Source organism: Solea solea, chromosome 3, assembly GCF_958295425.1.
Source record: "Solea solea chromosome 3, fSolSol10.1, whole genome shotgun sequence".
NCBI classification, from domain to species: domain Eukaryota; kingdom Metazoa; phylum Chordata; class Actinopteri; order Pleuronectiformes; family Soleidae; genus Solea; species Solea solea.
This window is the reverse complement of record NC_081136.1, coordinates 5,680,972-5,702,771: the sequence shown is the minus strand read 5'-3', so window position 1 is coordinate 5,702,771 and position 21,800 is coordinate 5,680,972. Positions and strand designations below refer to the sequence as shown.

Below are 21,800 nucleotides of genomic sequence, written 5' to 3'. Positions count from 1 at the left end.
ATAGCAGCAGCCTGTAATAAAAACCCAGGAGTCTTTATCATCTCTAAACGGTGATCGATTTAGACACTGACATGAAGACTTCTCATCAGCTGACTCACCGAGGCCACTCAAGCCTGTTAAACGTCTGATTTTAGCCAGACTTAAGACAACAACTCGGTTTTCTTAATGTCATGTAAACACATTAGTCCGACAAAATATCCTCGTCTTAGTCGGACTAACATACCTGAATTATTATTATGTACAGCAGGTACGACGCATACAAGACCACAGCAGTGTCCATCTCCCCGTTTGTTTTTCTGTGACATAAAGGTCAACAGGAAACTGACTCAATACGCACTAGCTTACTGAGAGATAGAGCGCCACCTACAGTTGTCGGCATGCATACTCGGCCTGTCTTAGTCGGACTATGCCCTTAGCTCGACTAAACTGTGCATGTAAACGTTCTGAATGTTTAACTCCAGCTGGGTTGGGATTGATTGATTCAAAACAAACTCCGGAATTCTGAGTCAAGGATTATGGGGCGTCACATTTACATCGGAAGTTTGAAGTTGGGGAAAAGGGAGTGACATCACCTCCGTGTTGACTGCCTTCAGGTTGGAGTCGCTTATCTCCTCGTTAGCCATTGTTGTTGTGAATAACAAAGATATACGCGGTATTTCGCGCACACAGACAACGCACTGTCGCAACATCTCTTTCACACCTACAGACGAGTGTTTAATTTTTTCACAAAGAGAGTTTAAATTACTCGGGGAGATTGTGAGAAAATCAACAGCAGCCTGAATGTAGGAGGAATCCTAATTAAACATCATCTGACTCACGGAGCAGGAGATGATGATGTGGGTTTTTGATTCATCATTTTGTTTTAAAAACATGGCTGCAACTCTGTGGCAGTGGTTTGAATATCAGACAACTTTTTAACTTCAACAAACTTCATATACCTATGTTTGGAGGGGTAGGGGGGGTTATTTAACCACAAATTGTATGGTTTTAATTAGCAGTTTGCTGAAACTGGTAGGAAAACCTTTATTAAGATGATTTGTCAGTTTATATTTTTCAATTACTGCTTTGTCGCAGTGCCTAAACATCACCTTGGGAAAACCTTGAAACCTGTTACATGAAAATATGGCTATATAATTGACAACAGGTGGTTTCATCTATAAAATGTAAGAATATTTCAAAAGGGCCATGACTTAAAATGTTATTTAGTCCAATAGATTGTCGAAAATAGAAGCCAAATAATGTTTTTGTTGGGCAAACTATGCTGTATAAAGTTAAGAAATAAAGTTTGAGTGTTAATGTTACTAAACGGAAGTCCCGTGGTACCGTTTAATGAGTACCTTAATTTTAAATTTGCCTGTGCACGGCTGCAGCTTCTAAAAATACCGAAAAGCCTCACCATTAGTATTCAGATGCGGCGCTGCTCTGTCGAAACAGTTTCTAACCACAGTCCTGATGATGAGCTGCGAGTCCACACGTACACACAGCAGCAGTGACAGAAGCAGCCTGAAGGTTTTTAATCTCTCCCCAGTAACAGTCACTGCAGACACGTCCTGATCCGCATCTTAATCAATATTTGTCCTCGTGGAGCCGAGAATCCGATGCCGCTGACACAAATTAGCAAGCGAGTGCGACCGGCTCGTGACTGAAGCAAACGAACGCAAACACACGGGGGAGGATAACTGTTCTTTGGTTAATCAATATGCATGAATGCTTTATTATCAATTAGAGACAAAAGGAAGGAGAAGATAAGAGGGAGAATATAAGAAAATGGGGCGAAAGTGGCAGCAGGAGACAGAGGTCGTTTTTAATATAGTGTGTATCGATCGATGCTGCCGCCCTGCAACCAGTTTAATAAGAAAGACAGTGTTTGTCTCTTAATCACATCACTGTCCAACAGTTCGCTTGACGGCCTGCATACTTGGCAGTGGCCTTACTAAGTGCACAAGTGTGTGCAGTGGCAACTTTGCTGGTGTTTGGACGAGAAATGCGTAGAAGAGATATCTGTAGAATCATAAATGTCCATTTTTTTTTACGTTTTTTTCGTTGTCCCAACACTAGCATATGCTTCCCTTCCTGATCGCAGGTAGTCTTCTTCTTCTTCTTCTTCTTTTCTTGTCCGGTCACAGGTCACTTCCGGGTCACGTAACTTGCATTTATCAAAATCGGATAACGCTTGTTATCCGATTTTTCCATTTTTCATTTCAGCACAAAACCGGAAATTGGAAAAACGAGCCGTTATCCGTTTTTTCATTTTGATTTTGTAACAAGTCGCTTTTTCATTTCTGGTTTTATTTTGGAAACGAATGATTCACGGATTCTGTAGACATGCGACTGACTGGACTGGAGGTCTGGGGTCAGAACTAGGAGTGGCATCACCTTCGAGTTGAACGCGCTCCAGTTACGAGGTCAAGGAGCATTGAATCTCGGGCTAGCCACTGTTAGCAGAGCTAACAGACAAGGGCTACTTTAGACAAGGGCCTTGCTTTACAAGGGCAGACTTTTAATTCGCAACAGGTATTCTGCATGTTCTGCAGATCAGATTTTTGATCACGTTTTTATTTTTAACCTTCATAGCATCTGCCAAGTTTCCCTACAAGCAAAGCAGACGCACACTAGGAGACTGTTGCTACTTGATTCTGAACAGTTCTTAAGTTTTTCTCATAATTGTTAAAGCACTTAGCTCCTATGCTTGAGTAAGATCCTTATTTCAGTTTCTCGTCACCTTAAACAATAAAACATCCAGCAAAGGCAAGATAATTGTGTGGAGAATGTGGCGTTGACGTTTTCTTAACCCAGCCATAGCATTTGGACGTTTAATGGGGTTAAATGGGATTAATTAGGATTAACTATTTGTTTACAGGCATTAATGTGCCCTAGACTTCTATTACTTCTTAATGGGGCCACTAGTGCATCCTGCCTTGAGGAGCCACTAGCCTCATTATTTTTGGGTTTTTGAAATTCCAGGGTGTAAAGTGTTGTGGCGGAGTCGTAAAGATGCAATCAAGGGTCTTTTAAAGGCCTTTGGAGGGAATTGAGCAAATGCTCCAAAATCTCCTGTCTCCTGCATAAAACATGTAAGTGTAAATGGGCTTTTGGCTTTCAGCTCCTGTCATCGCTCGTCCTATTCGGGACCTGCAGAAACACTAGATTCCAAAACTCACCTTGACGTTCAAGGTGAATTTTAATAAATCCATAACAAGGACGTGACATTAACACAGCCTTTCATCAGCTAATGGCTTTGAGAGGCGTCAGCTTCTTGTTGTTCTAACCTTTCCTTCCACGTCTGCTGCTTTTGTGTTGGTTTTTCGTACGCAGGAGATTTTAATGGGTTTATCTGGGTGAACATGCTTGCAAGTTGTCGACTAAAATGAAGTGTAAATTTGTGAGACTTTAGTGCAGTAGTATCAGAGATGTGGGAAATACTGCATTTGTAGAAGTCCCCTATGGTCAGGATGACATAAATGTTGTTAGTACAATAAAGTCAGAACTTCTTTTACATTACACACTATTTGACAGTATTTATTATTACTCTTACTATTAGTCACATGAGGTTGAAGACACTTCAGTAGTAGTGCTGCCTGTTTGCGATGCCTCCTTTGCTGCATCACTAGCTAACAGGTGAGTCATCAGATTTGGGTAAAATCGGAAAAACTTTGACTACGAAATGCTTTTTAGATGTTTTGGTGTTGGTTTACCGTGTGTTATCCATTTTATCTCTCTGATGAGCCACGGGTGCATTCAAAAGAATGGATCTAAGACCACTTCAGACAGTCTGGTGTCCTTCTAGGCAGTACATTTTGAACTCAAATGGGATCTTAGGGTTGGAATTTGAACTTTCGCTCACAGGTTTGAATAGCGCCGACCATCCACGTCCGCGGCCCATTTTGTGGACGGACATGAGGAACTCAACATTTTGTGACAATGCGAACTATACGCATTATATAACACTTTACAGTCCAGATGGTGACAAACTCCTCAGAAGAGGGCAACCATGGACACTTGCTTGAGGTTTTTGCGAGAACGTCCACTGATACCCACAAAAAAAAATACAAGGACATAAAATGGGGGTGAACCTCATTTAGAATCAGGTGGCCAAGAATGAGGGCATGTACAGGGAACTTGACTCAGGTTTTTCACTTCTCTGAGTAGAAACAGAACCAGGACAACAACTGTATAGAAGGGTTACATGAGAATGGTTTGTGTGACCATGTACGTGCAAGATGAAACATGATGTGGATATGGAACACGGAGAGTCTCACTCTGCACAGGATAAAAAAAAACATTCTCTGTTCCTCAACTGACAGACAAACTGCAACTGAAAAAAACTGAATCTATTAATCATTCCGCTGCTCCCTGAACAATGTGGGTGTTTTTTTGGGTAAACGTCCAAATGGATCCACTATCAACTTTCAAAGGTGTGTCACTTGCATTATGGGATGGCAGGCTCTTACAAGAGGGTCACGGTCACAGGAACACACTGCATTAGGGGACCTCTATAAATGCGTCTCTGTGTGTGTGTGTGCAAGCTCATTTCCCCCATTTCTTATCTCAGTACCAGTAACACAAGCTGTCCATCGCTGCCCGCCAACAAAAGCAGGACTATCTCTCGACTCCTGCCCACTCCCTTCCCGCCATTCAAGGCTTTTCCAAAAGAAATTCCCTTATTTTTTACACAAACCTTCCTGCAAAAGCAAAATATGTTTGTAAATAACATGCTGCTCCTTACTCTCTTCAAAAATCTAGAGTTGTTGTTTTTTTTAGCCAGCGTAATCTTTATCCCTGCATGGCTCTTGCATCATTCTCCAAAATAGGATTTGGATTGATTTCGTATTAATTCCAGTCTCGTCTGGCCACTATGGTTTCTGTCTCGGTCTTTAACAAGTTTATGATCGTCTGGTCCTTCTACCAACAGGCTTTTTTAATTACCTTTTTTTAACATATGACACATAAAGGCAATATTAATCTATCATGTACTATAATAAAGCAATGGTTTACGAAAAGATCAGTTTTAACCTACTTAAACAAAAATAACGTCCTCCAAACCACAAACAGGAACAACAACATAAAAGTGAGTTAAAGACAAAATGCCAAGTATGTTTTTCATGCAATGAGATTAAATACAAAGTCAATGCAAAGACATAAATTACGCGTCAAAGGATCACAGCGCCAACATCGTGCTCGTAAGACAACATTGATGCAACTGCACCCCAACAGAGGAAAAAAAAAGTAGTTTCATTTACGACTACAGTCATAAATTATATGAAATAAAAACAAAACCTTAAGGAAAAAGGATGATCAAACTTTATCAAGAAAATATTCAAAAATTAGGACCAATAATGAACATTTTTTGAAAGGGTTTGTGCTAAGGGTTTTCACTAAACCGAAAGCTGATATTATGTTATCAGATCATCTCAGGAATCATGTATTTTATGGAATTAAACACTGAAAAGGTGCAGATGTTGTGAATTTCACCATGAATTACAAGCATTTCACAACTCTTAACGACACAATTCAATCATGAGACAAGATGTGTCACAATCTGATACATGTCAGGAAATGACAAACCGGACTGTGCCATCTCCTAATAGCTGAGGAAAAGCCTTCATTAGGTGAGGAGTAAAAACCAGTTTATAAAGAAAAAATTTAGATTATAAACAATAAAACAAACTGAGGTTCACTTTCTTTTGACCTTTATTTTGAAAGAGAAACAGCCTTGCGTGTCGATGCGAGAACTCCTATTCTGCCACCAAGCTCTGCCGATATCAGCATCATACATTCAGCATGACACCGTGTGATGCTGCAAGTGATTCACATTGATGAGTCAACACACGTATGTGCGTATGATATGAGTGTTTGTGTGTGCCAAGTGTCAGGATGAGTGTGTGTGTGGGAGAAAAAGTCAAAGAACCAGAGTGGGTGAGTGTACATGGGCCTAAGTAGGTTACAGGTAATACGACAGAAGTGTGTGTCTGTGTGTCTGTGTGTTTGTGTCTGTGTGTGTGTGTGTGTGTGTGTGTGTGTATAAACCTATTGCTCATAACCACAGTGTTTAAAAAAAGACTGAATCCTGGCATGACTCTTTTGAGTTTTTTGTACTTGTGATTGAGCGTAGGAGGCTGGAAACTTATTTTCATGTTGTTATACTTAGCTTATCAAGTGTGTGTCTGTGTAATGAATATTAATTGTGTTAGTATTGATATGGGTTGGGATTGTGTTGAAATATAGAAAAAAAGATTCTTATTTTAGTCAGAATCTTCCTTTGTTTTGCTGTTACAGAGGAAACTTGCAAGTCTGGTCACTTGTTCGCGCTTCTTTCTCTAAGGAGCTCCCCCTACAGTTTCGGAGTGGATATTTTTGCGACACCACGGTAAACATCCATCCATCCACCGACGACCGCTTGATCCCGACTGTCGTAAAAGCTGACGCTGCCCTGTTCCCTTCCCCTACATTTGTTTTCAACGGAGCCGGCGAACACAAGCCGTGGAACCATGTCCATGCCGGTCTGCATCCCTTTCGCATGCTTCTCGCAATTCGAGGCCCCTCGCTCGGTCACTTGCTCTTCCTGGCTTACTTTTTTGCCGAATCTGCCATGATGAACATCTAAAATAACATAAAAGTAGGCAGTAGGGGGGCAGTAGGGGGTAGTGTGGAGACACTGGAGACAGCAAACACCCGATACTCAGCAACTGGCTAAAAGATGAATAGGTAAGAGGGCCACATTTAAGTGTGTGCAAGTGCAGATGTTTGTTCAAATCGAAAGAAAGAAAAAAGTTTCATCCATCCATCCGACATTTGCTACTGAAATCAATAACTTGTAATAATTAGAGTCAAGGTTATCTTAACAGATTTTTCTTTTAGACTGATTCTGAATAACGCATCCTATATTTGCTAAGAGGCAAACGAGAAAGCCAAATTGAGTTTAAGTGTGGTATGATTAAGTGGGTATAAGTTAATTTTATAGATTAATAATACCATAAATTTGTCAAAAATAAAAAAAAAAAATGGTTGAGCGTACATATCTGCCTTCCGTCATTTACCTTCCTGTTACAACATGAATTATTTTTTTCTATCGCAATTAATCCACAGCTATCCCATGATTAATCAGATTAACGTTTTTAAACGTTTGACAGCATTAACATATATATAATGTACATGCATGTGTATGTTTCTTTCCGCAGAGCACACTACGTTCTGACACAAGTGCCTGTCTCAAATCTAAAATCTCATACAATCTCTGCTACAAACAGAGTAATATAATGTTATGTAACCTGGCTCACAGAAATACAGAAGCGCAAAGTGTTTTTTTCTTCTTTTCTCGCCTTTGGCCTGAATTTAATCTGTGAAACAAGCAAAGTATTAAAAGCCAGAGATGAGACACCTACTGTACCTTATGGTGCCTACAAGAGGCGTGGGGCCTTTTTTTGTGTTTGTGACACACACAACAACAACAAAACAAGAGAGCTTTACTTGTGTAATAAAAAAACATGCGTGTTTGTACTTTTCACCTAACATGGATTGACACGGGCGAAAGGTGTCACAACCACAAAACCACAGGAACCGGCAGCTAGAAAAAGCAACAGAGTAAACAAGTCAGCGGCTCCAGTCTCTCAACACCAACAACTCTGTTGTTTTGTTGAAGCAAGAACAAGGAAAAAGATCAAAAACTGAGAACGATGATCAAGTCTCACTGAAAGGTGGAACTCCCCTGCGACGTCTACTGTTGCTGTACTTGCAGTCAAATTCATTTCTATTTTAAAACTCATTTTCCACCACTTTCAAGGCGATTTTCAGGGACGAAAAAACAAAAACAGACAACGCATGACCTTCTCTGTCTGACCTGAACTAATCTTTTAATCTTACTTTGCCTTGTCAATTTATTTAAACCTTTTACTCTGCTTTATATATTTATTAAATATCTATCTATCTTATGGACAGAAAAAGGTTCAACGATTTGTAAACGGCCAACATCTGTTTTAATACAGAGCATGACATAATCCTGGCCGTCTCTGGAAAATAAAGAAATTGCAATAAATAAGCATCTACGGCTGGTTTGTCCATTCTGGCTGCTGTAGCAGTGCATATTCCAATGCTACAAATGCAAAAAAACTATTTATTTTGAAGTGATTTCACTCTTACCAACTCTGGTAATTACTTAAAACTGTATGATGCACTTCTTGGCTGTATAATTGAAGGTTCCGTTTGAAGCTTTCATGACCAATTAAAAATTGGTATGGAAACTGAAAGTCCGATAACCCCGGCTCAAAATTCGTCCGCGCACATCAAAGTTGCCGCCACATTATCTTCCCCACTCTCTCTTCCCATTCCCTTAATCTCTGTGGATTCTAATCCACAGTTCCCTCTTGGCGGATCAAAGCTTCCCATAACAGATCAAAGTCCCTCTTCTTTTCTTCTTCATCGAAAAATGTTTCTGTCGCTTCATATTCTTACATACAGACCAACTGCATGAGGAAATGCCAAAATTGCCTTGATGCCAAGGTGACAATACTTCCACACAGGCACAGACCACCTGGGTGTTTCTCCATCATTTCTAGATTTCTGGCTAATCCCTGTTGTCCTAATCTTAGTCTAGTTAGGGCAACCTAATCCGTTCTCTTTAACTTCAATGAAAGCCACTTATTTCTAACGGAAGGCTGCAGAGAGTGATAATGCCAAACATTCTGTTTCCTTCTCCCAACGCAACAATTCCTTCTGGAAACCGTTCCACTCAATGGAAACGCAGATTAACACGTTCATCCCAAGACAAACTTTTAGATCTGGAGATTGACTAGATTCAAGAAATCTGAAGCGATTCCCAGCCAAACCTCTACCCCTACCAGGGTTGGGAATCAGAATCGGTTCGACACAGGCCAATAAAAATGTGAAATCCAATACAATCCAAAAATACTGTATATTGTACGCTTCAAATAGGCAAAAGCATTTTAGCTGAGTCATGTTTGATCTGTTTATTTCTGCTTTTTTGGGAGAACAATATTTGGGACACAGTTGGAGAATTATGTCTTTGAAATGACTCGGCACAAATGTGTTGTTTCATAGCTTCATACGTTCATAAATGGTCTAAAATGACTGTATCGGACTGATATCGGTATCGCAAGATACTCGTGTTTATGATATTGTGATATCGGTATTGGATACAGATATCACAAAAATGGTATCGTCCCGTCCCTAACCCCTACCTACATGTTTTACACCGGATCTTTAAAACAAATTCACATTTACATTTATAATTGCTAAAAACGTGACAGTGCTGCAACGTAATTGAGCAGGAAATAATGGCACCGATGACCGTGTCGACTTGACGGCGGCTCACAGAGCCATCATGGCACCTAAGGTGTTGGACGCTCCAGAAACGATGGCAGCAAAGGTGAAACTGCACCTGCTGCTAGATCCATCATAGGTGTAACAGCTGTGGTGGAGAGACGGCATCCAGGCAAAGCAGGGAGGGGGTTTATCCGGAGGGCAGAGAGAGAGACAGACATGACTGCGGAGAAAACAGAGGTTTGATTTGGCTGCAACAGTGAAGCGGGTCTCCTGAGGGAGAGAGGGAGGGGGTGGAGGGGGGGTAAAGGAGAGACAGATGGAAAGGATGAAAACCAGGGAGGCGAAGAGGAGGAGATAATAAAGCGAAGGTGAGAAGGAAAACGACATGTGGTGGAGCTTACTCCTTCTTTCGGCTCTCCGCCATATCTCCTTCCTGAGCCCCAGCTGCTCCTTCTCTTTCACCAAATGCTTTGATGTTGCTCTTTCTCAGGGGGAAAAAATACCTCTTCTTATTACTTCCATCCAATCAAGCTCTTTTTGTGCCTCTTTTTTCTTCTCCCCATCTCACCTTCGACTTCAGACTTCAGGTTCGCCTTTCAACAAAAGCCCTCCTCTCATCGCTCTTATCAACCTCTTCTAGTCACCCTCCTCCCGTCTGGCTTCACGATTCATGCATGACACACACACACACACACAGATTTATTGGCCCGCCAATCACACCGCGTTTCTTTTCAGTACCACATGAACTCTTCACGGTCCGCCGACTCGTACGTATGCAGACGATGTGACGTTTTCAGCTCACGTCTCCAAAAATCCGTTTATACCGCGTAATGGATCTAATTAAACATTTTATACTGCACTTATTCTGTTTACGTACAGTTCAAAATGTCATAAATATTAATATGACTAAAGCCTGAAAGAATTAAAGGTTATGAATCGATCAAGAGCAAACTAATCTGCCCTTATTTTAAAGTTTTAGCCGTTGATTTGATTTTACTTTGAGGGTAACTAAATTCTTTATGGACAATTGCAAGAAAAACAATTTGAATCTACAACAATCACAAAAAAATGGCAATACAGAAATATCAGCTGGTATACATGTACAATTTATACAACATATGAAAAACGTAACTCCCTTGCGACCGGTGTTTCTTCAACGCCCGCAGTCTATTATCGTACAAAGCTTGACGTCTTGTTGAGACAAACAGCCACAAATCAAGCAGGAAAAAACTGTGTTCGTTATTGTGCGTTGGGTTGTTTTTCTGTAGTGTTGCGTTCGATGTCGTGCCACCGGCATCTCGCTGACATGGCCTTTGGGCTCACCCTGCCTACCAAGTAAAGGTACTGTTTTCAGTCGAAACGCAAGCCTGACCGAGGGCTTTACCATTCTAAACCATACCGTACTGTACCATGATGGAAACACGGCTAGTGAGGACAACTGGTCCTGACAAGGTCAATGTTTCTGCCAGAAGAGGTCCTAGCAAATACACACACAGTCTCATATTTCCATCCATTTTAAGACGTTTAGCATTAGCGTCCATTCATTTGGACAGACAGACTATGCAAGACCATATCGCTAATCTTAACCTAAACACATCTCAAAATCTTCTGCCTGATTAGAACCAAGGTTTTGGTCTTCATTAGGACTACTGGTCCTGACAAGGTTGGTATTTATGTCAGAAAAAGGTCTTAAAGTGGCAACAAAAACAAGTAAAAACACCATTTACATCCAAAGGTCAGCCAGGACACTGATTTGAGTGCCGCCACACGTACACTATAATGAAAATGACACTGCAACAGGCAGGATTTAAAGTGAACACACAACAAATAAACAACTGGGAGTGCACACAAATCTAACACCACCATTTCACAACATAATGTGCAGGTTAGTCGAGCTGCATTCAAGTGCGACAAAGAATGGAGAGAGGGTGACACTTAAACGCAGCAATCAACATTCGAAAGCAGCCGATGACTATGTTAAGCACGTTTTCTATTTACCGCAGGAGCAAGGTGAGGAAATATGACCCAACGATAGACACTCCAGCACACGTACACAGGCAGCAATGCTGCTATAATACTACCACACATTTACATGTCTGAATATATACATCTAAGATTTACAGCTCAAGACCAAACAAAGGTTACATTTGTTGTGATTCACTGACACATGCAGAAAGGGGATGTTTCATGTCATGTTTCACATTTAATATACATAACACATTATTGTGTAACACGTCTCAAATATCAAATATCAAGGGGAAGCATCTCTGCTCATGTTCTGTCTCTCTGGAGACACAAAAGCTGTTTCGGCAAAAAAACAAACCCTCAGCTACAACGGAGTCCAAGTAACGTCAATAAACTGTTATCAGTATTATCCTTAAACACAGTCGGGCGCCGTGTCAAGGTCAATCTGTGTTAAGTGCATTACGAGCCCGGTGTTATCACAGAGTGTAAACTGAGCTGCAGAGGATTATTGCAGTATTTGCATGGACGCGTGAACATATACTGAAACGACACAGTGGCAGCACGGGAGCAAAAGTGTAGCAGTGAGTCGATCACGTCCTCTGAATGTGCATAAGTGTGATTGATGGGACTTACAGGACAGTGGTAATAGGTTTAAAATACTGTAATATACTACCTAAATCTACTTTTTTCTTTCTTTTTTTTTTAATTTTTAACTTAAATTTAATTTCATAAAACTTCAATCAATAATTTAATTACCAGGACAAACACATTCTCAAGTCTTTCCAAAGCTACTATATGAACAAAATAATAAGGAAGATAATTTTTTGACATGTTCTGGACCAAACGATGACTCGATTAATCGATTATGAAAATAATCGTTAGTTGCAGCTCGAGCTCATTTACAAAACCTCTTTTGGAAATTGTGACTTAATCAGGCGTTCCAGAAACGACATCATGCAAAAAATGTGTTCTGCTCGTCACGATTTATGTCGTGATTTGGGTCACAAGTGACTTCAAAAGTGGGTCTCCCTGTAGAAAATTTGGGAAACACTGATAGATATCTTGCCCAGCCTCAGAATGTGTGTGCGTGTATTTCTGGCGAGAGATATGTTCCAGAGAAACATAAATCTGAATTGTGCTATTTTATTCTTTTTTTTTTTTTTATATCATGTCTCCATCTCAGCTTCCGACTCCTGTTTCGACGGGGCTGAAAATGTGATTAGACAGAAAACGCTTTGTCATGACATGATCCAGCATGAGTGTGTGTGTGTGTGTGTTATTGTGTGTGATCATGTACCTGATTTGTGTTTCCCCAACCGAGTGTGTCCTTCTCTGTAACTGGACGCCACTGTGTTCTGGTTTATAGCGCGTTAGATGAAAGTGAAAGCATATGTCAGTGATGCTGTCCGTGAATAGATGTCACTGCACCTTAGAAAAGGAGTGTGTGTGTACGTGTGTGTGTGTGTGCACTACAGCAGGCAGATGGAAGTCTATGATTGCACAGCGTATGGCTTTGACAAACCCATGTAAACATAAAAACACCACAACAAAGGGCTTCTCTTTTAAGACCCCAGCATTGTTGTAGCCTGAGTGACCACAACCTTTACACTTCTGCAGCAACAGCAGCAGCAGCAGCAGCAGAAACAAAAGAACACTGCAGCTGCACAACCGGCATCATTTCCCTCTGCCGTTTCTGCCCCCAAACCATGTGTATGAGAAGAAAATCTCTTTTTTTGGTCAAATACCCACTCCAAAATCAACATAATGTGTTTTCAACAACAATTTGACTAAATATCATGATGCTGTGCCTCCTGTATTTGTTTTCATCAAATAAATACAAGCAATTTGATACATTTTAACTTAAATATGATTTGTTTTTTGTTTGTTACATCCATAATAACCAAACGAATGCTGCTTCAAGTAACTATAAAATCAACACGCAGATGATTATGAGTAGCAGTAGTCGTATGTGTTTTTACAGAAAATCAATTACAAAAAATTTGTACTACTAAGTTTAATATTACAACTACGTGCCATCACTGCATCAGTAAAGAATTGCCGGTGTTTGCATCATGTTGCGAAAAATCCGAAACAACTGTTATTTTTAACACCCATTCTCATTAATCCAGGTCATATTTATCGAAAAAAGTGTCAAATTGTGAGGTTTATTACAACCTGTGTGCCTTCAAAACTCATATCACTGCAATTTTACTTTTTTACCTTTTAAGCCAGTGTTTCGCAAACTTTCTATATAGAGCAAGTTTGTGCATAATGTAGCGACTAATTTAAAGGCTTATCTTTAACATTTAAAACAGTTTCTATCACATTTTATGCATGTTATTTAAAACCAATACACCTAAATCTGAACTGAAAATGTTGGTCAAATTTTGCTCATTTGCTTGGGGACCCAAAAAAAATGTACCCACGACCCATCTGTGGGTCCTGACCCAGGCTTTGAGAACCGCCATTATAAACCTCAATTATTACCACATCAATTACAAGGACAAAACAAATTCTCAAGTCTTTCATAGCTACTACATGAACAAAAAAATTAACCAAAATAATGCAATAATGACAATATCATTATCTCTAATCTCTCTCACTTGATTTTGGAAGGCTAGAATGAAAAAATGGTAAATAACCATAAAAAGTCACAGTGGGGAAAAGAAAAAGGAGCTTTGTGCTGTAAACTCTATCTCCAAAAGGAAAGCCAAGCCACGGACGGAAACTCCAGACGTCTCAGCCGCTCAGCTGTGCGGAAGAACGGGCAGAGCAATGCCCGGGGCAAAGCGGCAAAGCGGAAGCATCTTAATCAACACTACACGCGTGCCTGTGCATGCATGTATGTATGTATGCAAACAGCCTTTTCAGCAATCTCTCCATTTCTTTCCATTTGCATTCAGTGGGCCGGCGCTGGTAACGTAACGCTGACACTCGCAGACCGGCCCACTATTGTGTTGCCGAGCAATTACGGCAACCGAGTCGGACAAATGCACGATGTATAATTCAGAACATCCTGCATTTCTGCGCCGCACGTCTCCTAGCCAGCAGTGTGCGTTACCAGGCAGTAGATAAGCATCTATTTTTAATGAAAGGACCCTGCTGTTAGGTCTACAATTTTAAGGCATTTAGCTGAGGAGCAGGCTAATTAGCTTAAACTGTGGCGACAGCCACAAACGTTTTAGCAAGTCCTCGAGAACATTTTGAACGTTTTCTTGTTGTTGGCATTTTAGAAGTGATAAAAATAGATTCTAAGTGTTTGTCTGTTTACTAAAGAGAGAAAGAAATTAGCTTAGCTTCCCGGCCAGAATAAGCTAGCTCTGTGAACATTTAAATATCCACCTGCCAAAACCACAAAATATAAATAATGGTGCTTTAACATAAAGAAGTTTTGAACACATGCTTTTCGTTCAAATAGCAAATTCGAGACAAAACCATTCGTAAGCAGAGATGGCTATCGCAAGGTAACGTTGGCGTAGCGCAAGGCATAAAGACGGGAACATTTCAACTCAACTATTTGGTTTTTTGTTTTTAAAAAGGCAGTGCAAACTAAATATTATGAACTCATAAGTGTTAACAAACTTTTCATTTACAAATTCAAATGGTTTTAACACTGTCATTAACAGGACACCTTATCTGACAGGTTGTACCTTTTTTTCTTACATAATCAACATTGGATACAGAAATGTATGGTTTTAGGAAGTAACAGGCTGATTTCTAAACAGCAAAAGTAAAAATCTGGTATTTTATTTGTTTAAAGTGCTTTATAAATAAAGTTGAATTACTACTACTACTGCTACTACTACTACTGATTCTGTTGGTACTTCAACTATGACTAATACTAATGCTCCTACTAATGCTACTACATTTAATACTTACTACGGCCACTAATTCTGTTAATAATAATGTTATAACTACAACTACTACTAATTCTGTGGGTAACTAAACATTCATAGGTGCCCGTTGAGCAGTCATTTGAGTTCGACACCCCTGCCTGAAAGTCGACCTCTCGATTTGATCAGTGGCTGCTCTGGAAAAAAAGAGTCTCCATAGAAGCTGCAGGAGGTTAAGCACGGGGCTAAATCCTTAACATCCATCCATGAACATAAGAGTCACGGGACTCCCCCCCCCCCCGTGCTCTGTGAGGAGGCCTTCTTTAATAATGCAAGAGGTGGAACTCTGCCACTGGGCCCATTCCTGAAATACCTGACACAGAGTAGCTACGCGAGGAGGCCTCAATTATAACACTGCTGCTGAAAAACAAACCGCTTGTGGTACAAATACTGGAAGACGGCGAACCTGCGACACAGATACACGCAAGGTCTGATAATCGTTATTACACCGAAGCCGCTCAACGGTACAAATGCATGAGATGAGGCTCCTGTAGACAACAGTGGGATTATATGGCTGCACAAATGAACATTTCCTTCCCCGAGGTGCTGCAGAAGAAGCAAAGAAAGTAGGGGGGGGCAGCACCCGTGAATGTTTGTACGAGTGTGTGTGTGTGTGTGTGTTGATGACACTGCAGAACCCCGAGGAGACAGTGAGGAGAGGAATCACCCTCTGCGCCGCACTGAAAGAGCACAGTGAAACGATTCATTCCTCTCCAGTAAAGACGAGAAAAGACCATCAAGAAGCACGAGAACTGGGACGACCTCAACTACAACCAACAGATATTTTCATAATCAATTAATCCGTTGATTATTTGCTCAATTAGTCGCGTCCAGCAAATGTCAGAAAATGCTTATTGGTGTTTCACAGACCTCAAAATGATGTTTTTAAGAGTCTTGTTTTGTCCACAAACCAACATGAATCAAGTCTAATGATTTCTTTGTCATGCGCAGAGAAACCAATAAATATTCACATTTAAGAAGCTGAAAATATGATTTTATTATAAATAAAACCTCAAACCGATCATCAGAATAGTTGACTAATCATTTAGTAATGGCTTGATCGTTGCAGAACTATGACGTATTGCGCTGTTTTCTAACCTCTTCTAACTGGACCCATCTTTTAAGTCAACAAACAGCAATATGTTCAAGGGACGAATAACAATTGGCTGTGCCAATCTCAGTTGACATCTGAGTACCACCACAGGAAGCTCGCGTACCACTGGTGGTACACGTACCACAGTTTGAGAACCATGGGACTAGATGAAGAGTTCATTTAATCGCTTCACGAATCTCTCGCTCTTTGGTAGCGCTCATAGTTTTGAATGGGTCTAAACCCTGTACAGTATGAATGGTGTCCCACAAGGCTCTGTACTTGATCCATTTTGTCAGTTTTCATGAGATGAAGCAATATATTGATGTTGATATTTATATCATTGTTATAAAAAAGAGGTATTAATGTGAATAGTATTTAAATAGTTAAATGTCCATATTCCATTTTGGTATTTATCAATCCCATAATTTGCTCTCTCATCATCCTCCTAAGCAAGTATTTAGTGGTCGCTGGGGAAAGCCGCAGCAGTGAGTAAACAAAATACCAAAGGGCATTGTGGGTAGACAGAAAGAGGTTACAGTAATAACACCTCAGTTGGAGAAAAAGAGAGAAGGTGGGGGAGTTTCTTGTGGCAGCAACAAAGACTCGATGCTTCATGAAGCAAATGGGTCAACTCGGCCGAGTGCGAAACATCATCAGGACCGAAGTGAGGTCAATTTTCTTGAGTCTGTGATAAATCCTATTTGAATGTAGATGACAGAGTAACCGCTTCCAATTCCCTCTTTATGTCTCATCCTCTGGTTTTCTCTCCTGCTGCACCACCTGACCACTGCTCTCTCTGTAAACTGGCTCTGTTAATCTCACTCTCTCTGCTGCAACTGCAGTGAAATCAAATGGCGCTTTTCCATTATACAGTTCTAGCACAGTTCTACTGGATATTTTTTTTTTTTTTTCTTTTCCATTAGTTATAGTACCTGGTAACTGGTGCTTTTTTTCTAATCTGCTCTGATGAGGTTCCAAACTATTTTAGATCAGTTAAAAAAGACTTAAAAATCCTGAAAAAGTGCATTAATCTCCAACATATAACACGGAAATGTCCAAAATCTCAACATTTAACAAAAGGAGTCTGGTGTATTTCGAGATAACCAGCGACCATGAGCCGAATCACAACCCGTTCAGTTGTATTTCAGTTCAGTGACTGTGTCAGACGGAGTCTGTGCTACGGTCATGAACTGATTCTAATGATTCAGTTACACAGAAAACAACCGCTTTGACCGCCACTAGTTTGTGTGTTTCGTGCAGCCATGCAAGGATGACCCCGCCCACGTTGAGGAGGTACTATAAAGTAACGGAAAGCGACGTGACTGAAACCACATTAGTAAAGCCAAGCCGAGTCATGCTAGAACTGTATGTATGGAAAAGGGCCAAAGGAGAAGAGATATTTAAAATATGGGCTAAGGAAACTGCTCCAAAATACACAGAAGAGCACAAATACCTCCTGGAGTCTTTGCTGTCGTGCGATGCTTTTACCAGCTTTATTCCCTAAACACCTGAGCTCATATCAGGAGGGTGTAGATCAGTTCAGCTCAGCTGACAAGGAAATTAAAAACATTTTAAGGGCAAACTTTACGCTTCGCATTTAACTACTGCCATTAAATGCCTAGCTGTGCTAGTCAGCTTAAAAAAATATGAAAAAAATAACTCTTATCAACAAATAATATCAAATTTTTTTGCTATAAAATAAGAAAAACCACCATCAGCTCTCGCACTGGGAGCTTGAGCAGAGGAATGTGAGTCACATGAGCGGCCCCTCAGTCACCGTGCTTGCCCTTTGACTTTAAATCTAACTCATGACTGCAATTATTGTACGTGACGTCCTTTCAGCCAACTAATGGACAAAAGAAATGATACAGTGAAATATTGCGATGTTTTGCATTTTCGTTTTTGAGACACCAAGTATCGAATTTAATTTAACGTATAATTTTTTTTTTAACTGAGGTTACGAATAAACATTTAACTTTTTGTGGACTAGCATGAAGAAAAAAAAACTGTTGTGCGAGTATATCGCAATATATGATTTTTGGAAATACTCAGTATTAAAATAATTTTATAATCGACTCATTGGTTTGAATGTTTTTAAATTATGGAGACAAGTTTTCAGATTTTTCCCGCTGCTTAAATGTGAATATTTTCTGGTTTCTTTGCTCCGTATTAACAAAGAAATCCTTGAAACTCCATTCATCGAGAAAATAATCAACTGATTAATGGATTTTGAAAATAATTACTTAAACCCAATACAAAATATCTATGATTCAAATGAAAGTATTAATTTAACAAAAATATTTTTAAAAAGCATAGAAATCACTCTAACTTGATATTAAGCGGCGAACCGCATGAAATCTATTGGAGGGCCACATGTAGCCCGCTACCCACATGTTTGAGACCTCTGCTTTAGTCATACAATCAGTAGGGCTGCAACGATTAGTCACTTACTAAATGAACCGTGAACTAATCGATTTGAGTGTTTTTTGGTTTTTTTTCAATATTTAAACAAAATGTTCTCTGATTTTCAGCCTCTTAAATGTGAATATGTTCTGGTTTATTTGCTCCACATAACAAAGAAATCATTAAAACTGAGTCATTTTGGTTTGTGGACAAGAAAAAGACATTTGAGAACATCACCATTTCCATCAGTTCCACACAGATGAACATCAAGTACTTGATTCATCGAGAAAATAAAGGACAGATGAATCCATTATGTTGCAGCTATACTGTTCAGTTATATTTCTGAATTTATGGACTTTGTGAGCGGGCAAAACAGGACAGAGCACCGGCTTGACCTACATGTACATGACGATCGTCTGACAGGGGAGTGGACGTCTTTGTCTGAGACTGCAGCTTACGATGAGACAAGTCGCCTACTATGACCTTGCTGCGCTGCGCTGCGCTGCACTGCACTGCCCACATCCACGTCTTTTTGCATCACCGCCTGCATGTCAAGGAAAACGTGCAACAGCGTATCATCCGTGCACTCATTCCTCCTCCTCCTCCTCCTCCTCTACACCAATACATCACACACACACACAGACGCTGATTTGGAGATGCATCTGAGTTGCAGTGACAGTCTGAAACCCAACACTCCATCTGTCTTTGTGTCTGCAGCAAGTGCTCAGGTGCAGACGCGCTGGAGAAACGCTGCGGCTGCACCAACACTCACTGTCTTATTAGCATTAAAGACAACCTGGGGAAAATATCTCATCTGTGTGTGTGTGTGTGAGCGACTGCTACTGCATCTGCAACATTAAGGTTGTAAAAAGCTGCTGGGTAAAGGTTGTTTCTGTCACATGGTGGTGGTCAAAGGATTACGGCTGCAATGATTATTCGATTATGAAACAATTACTAAATTAATCGACTATTAACTATATGATTATTGATTCATCGGTTTGACTGGTTATTTTTTTCTTCCAAAAATGAAACAGAATTTTCTGGTTTCTTTGAAAATAAATCGTTAAAACTGGACTATTTTTGGTTTGTGGACAAAACAAGACATTTGAGAACATCATCATTTCCAGGTTTGGCAAACACTGATCAACATTTCTTCAAGATGTTGGCTTTAAAATCAATTAAATGTGACTTCCATACTCTTGGACTATGACTGTTAAGGCCACTGGAGTTCCCTGATGCACTTGGGAAAAGGTTGTGGTGAGAGGAGGAATCCACCATATGTTATAATCTACGTTATCATGTTTAGATCACACATCAAAAATGGATGGAATATTCCAGATTTGGGATTTGTCTGACACTACGTCCTTTCTGAAATCCAGACGTTAACGGACTTTACGTGCAACGACTTTATTAGACATTTTAAGCTGTCAATCACACTGGTGTCCCCTCATTTTAGCATCTATTTTTTCCCTAAATTTGATCATAATTTACAAAATTGACATCATGTTCTCTTGAAGAAGACTTGAAATAGCAACTGAGACTATTAACTCATCGGGAAAATGTTTGCTGACGTTATAAAGTGAGATACTTCAATTTGCAACTGGTAAAGTCGCCCCCTAGTGGCTTACTGCTACCACTCGCTATTCTTCTCTATTCAAACCTGAAATGCTACGTTTAATCGACATCGTACAATGGTCTCACCATTAGATGTCAGTAATTCGTACACCACGGAGGAGGAAATAGTAAATGGTCGTCGCTAAAGTTTTGATAATCACCTTTAATTTTTTTATTTTTCTCAATTAGGGCTGTGTATCAGCAAAAATGTGGCAATAGGAAAATATTCCAATACAGGGATAACAATACAACACAATACAATTTGTGATAAGCAAGGTGATATTCGGTATATCAACAATAAATAGTTTTCTTTATCTCGTAAGAGTTAACTGCTGCCAACTAGTGGTCAGAGGCTTCAAAGCAACACAAAAATACTGTCGAGAACATTAGTAATGTGTCCCACTTGGGCACCCATAGCCGTACGTTTATGTACAATAACTAAATGTAAACAAAACAAAAGCAGCCGTCATGGCTCCACATACCTGGGCACACAGCTGGGCGAAGAGCGGTCCACCTCCCAGGTGGCGTACAGGTTCATGTGGACCGGCCGGTTAGAGGTGATGCTGACCGGCTTGGAGGGCTGCATGTGCGGAGAAGGGACGCCCCCAGTCCGCGGGAGCCCTCCGCGCTCCGACATCCTGGCCGTTCACACGGAGCTAATGCGAGACAGAGCCGTGGTAGCCTGGCTGCTTCTTCTCCGTGCGTGTCTGGTTCCTCCTTTTATTCTTCTTCTTCTTCTTCCTTCTGCCTTTTTTTTATGTTGTTGTTTTTGCGGTGTGAACGCGTGAACCGCAACGCTCCCGCGTTAGCGCTGCAGTCGCTGCGGAGCGAAAGTTGCTAATCACCGGCCGAGAGTGAGAACATGGCAGCGGGGAGTCAGGCGGGGTTCGTAGCCGGGGACGGGCGGCAGAGAGGAGCCCGAGTCTGGGCTCCGTATGTTCAGCTGTGTCCGTGTCTGCGGAGAGTGTTTTCACCCGAGACAGGAAGCGGAAATATGAGAGACGACGATAATGAGCTGCGCGAGCGAGAGAGAGAGAGAGAGAGAGAGAGGGAGGAGAGTGAGTAAGAGAGACACCTACACACACACACAGATTGTTTTTTATTTACATTTATATTTAATGATTTAATTGATTTGAACAAATAAGAGTTCTCTAAATGAACACACGTCTGCTCCTGCCACTGATAAAGAGATTAGAATCAAGCAGATTAAATGTAAACATGGTCACAGGATAATCCCGGGGTTACATTGACACCGACACTGGATTGGCCTCAAATCCGATGTCAAACTCAGTTAAATTCATACCATCCCGTCTATATTGTGTACTCAAACTGGCCGCTCTAATTCCAACCATAACCCTACCGTAAATTGTACCCTGGTACCTCAAGGGAAGGGTGCCAAAAACAGTTGGGGGCAGTTATTTTGGTACAGTTTTCTAATGGAACCGCAAAAAAAATACGTACCGCACGGAACTGAACCGTTCCACGTGAAACAGGACTATGTGTACGACTGCAGCAAGAAGACCCGGGTTTGCTACCCGGTCGGAACAAGGGTC

At 40.6% G+C, this 21,800-nt stretch overlaps 1 protein-coding gene across 1 annotated transcript in view; it reads right to left on the bottom strand.

Moving 5' to 3' along the window:
- LOC131456532 (phosphofurin acidic cluster sorting protein 1-like) overlaps nucleotides 1-21,240 on the bottom strand; it is a 44,186-nt gene extending 22,946 nt beyond the window's left edge. Inside the window, exon 1 of the mRNA XM_058624940.1 lies at nucleotides 20,730-21,240. Coding sequence (XP_058480923.1) covers nucleotides 20,730-20,884 — 155 coding nt within the window. The 5' untranslated portion in view covers nucleotides 20,885-21,240. The remainder of the gene's footprint in view (nucleotides 1-20,729) is intronic.
- Nucleotides 21,241-21,800: the final 560 nt, after the last annotated feature.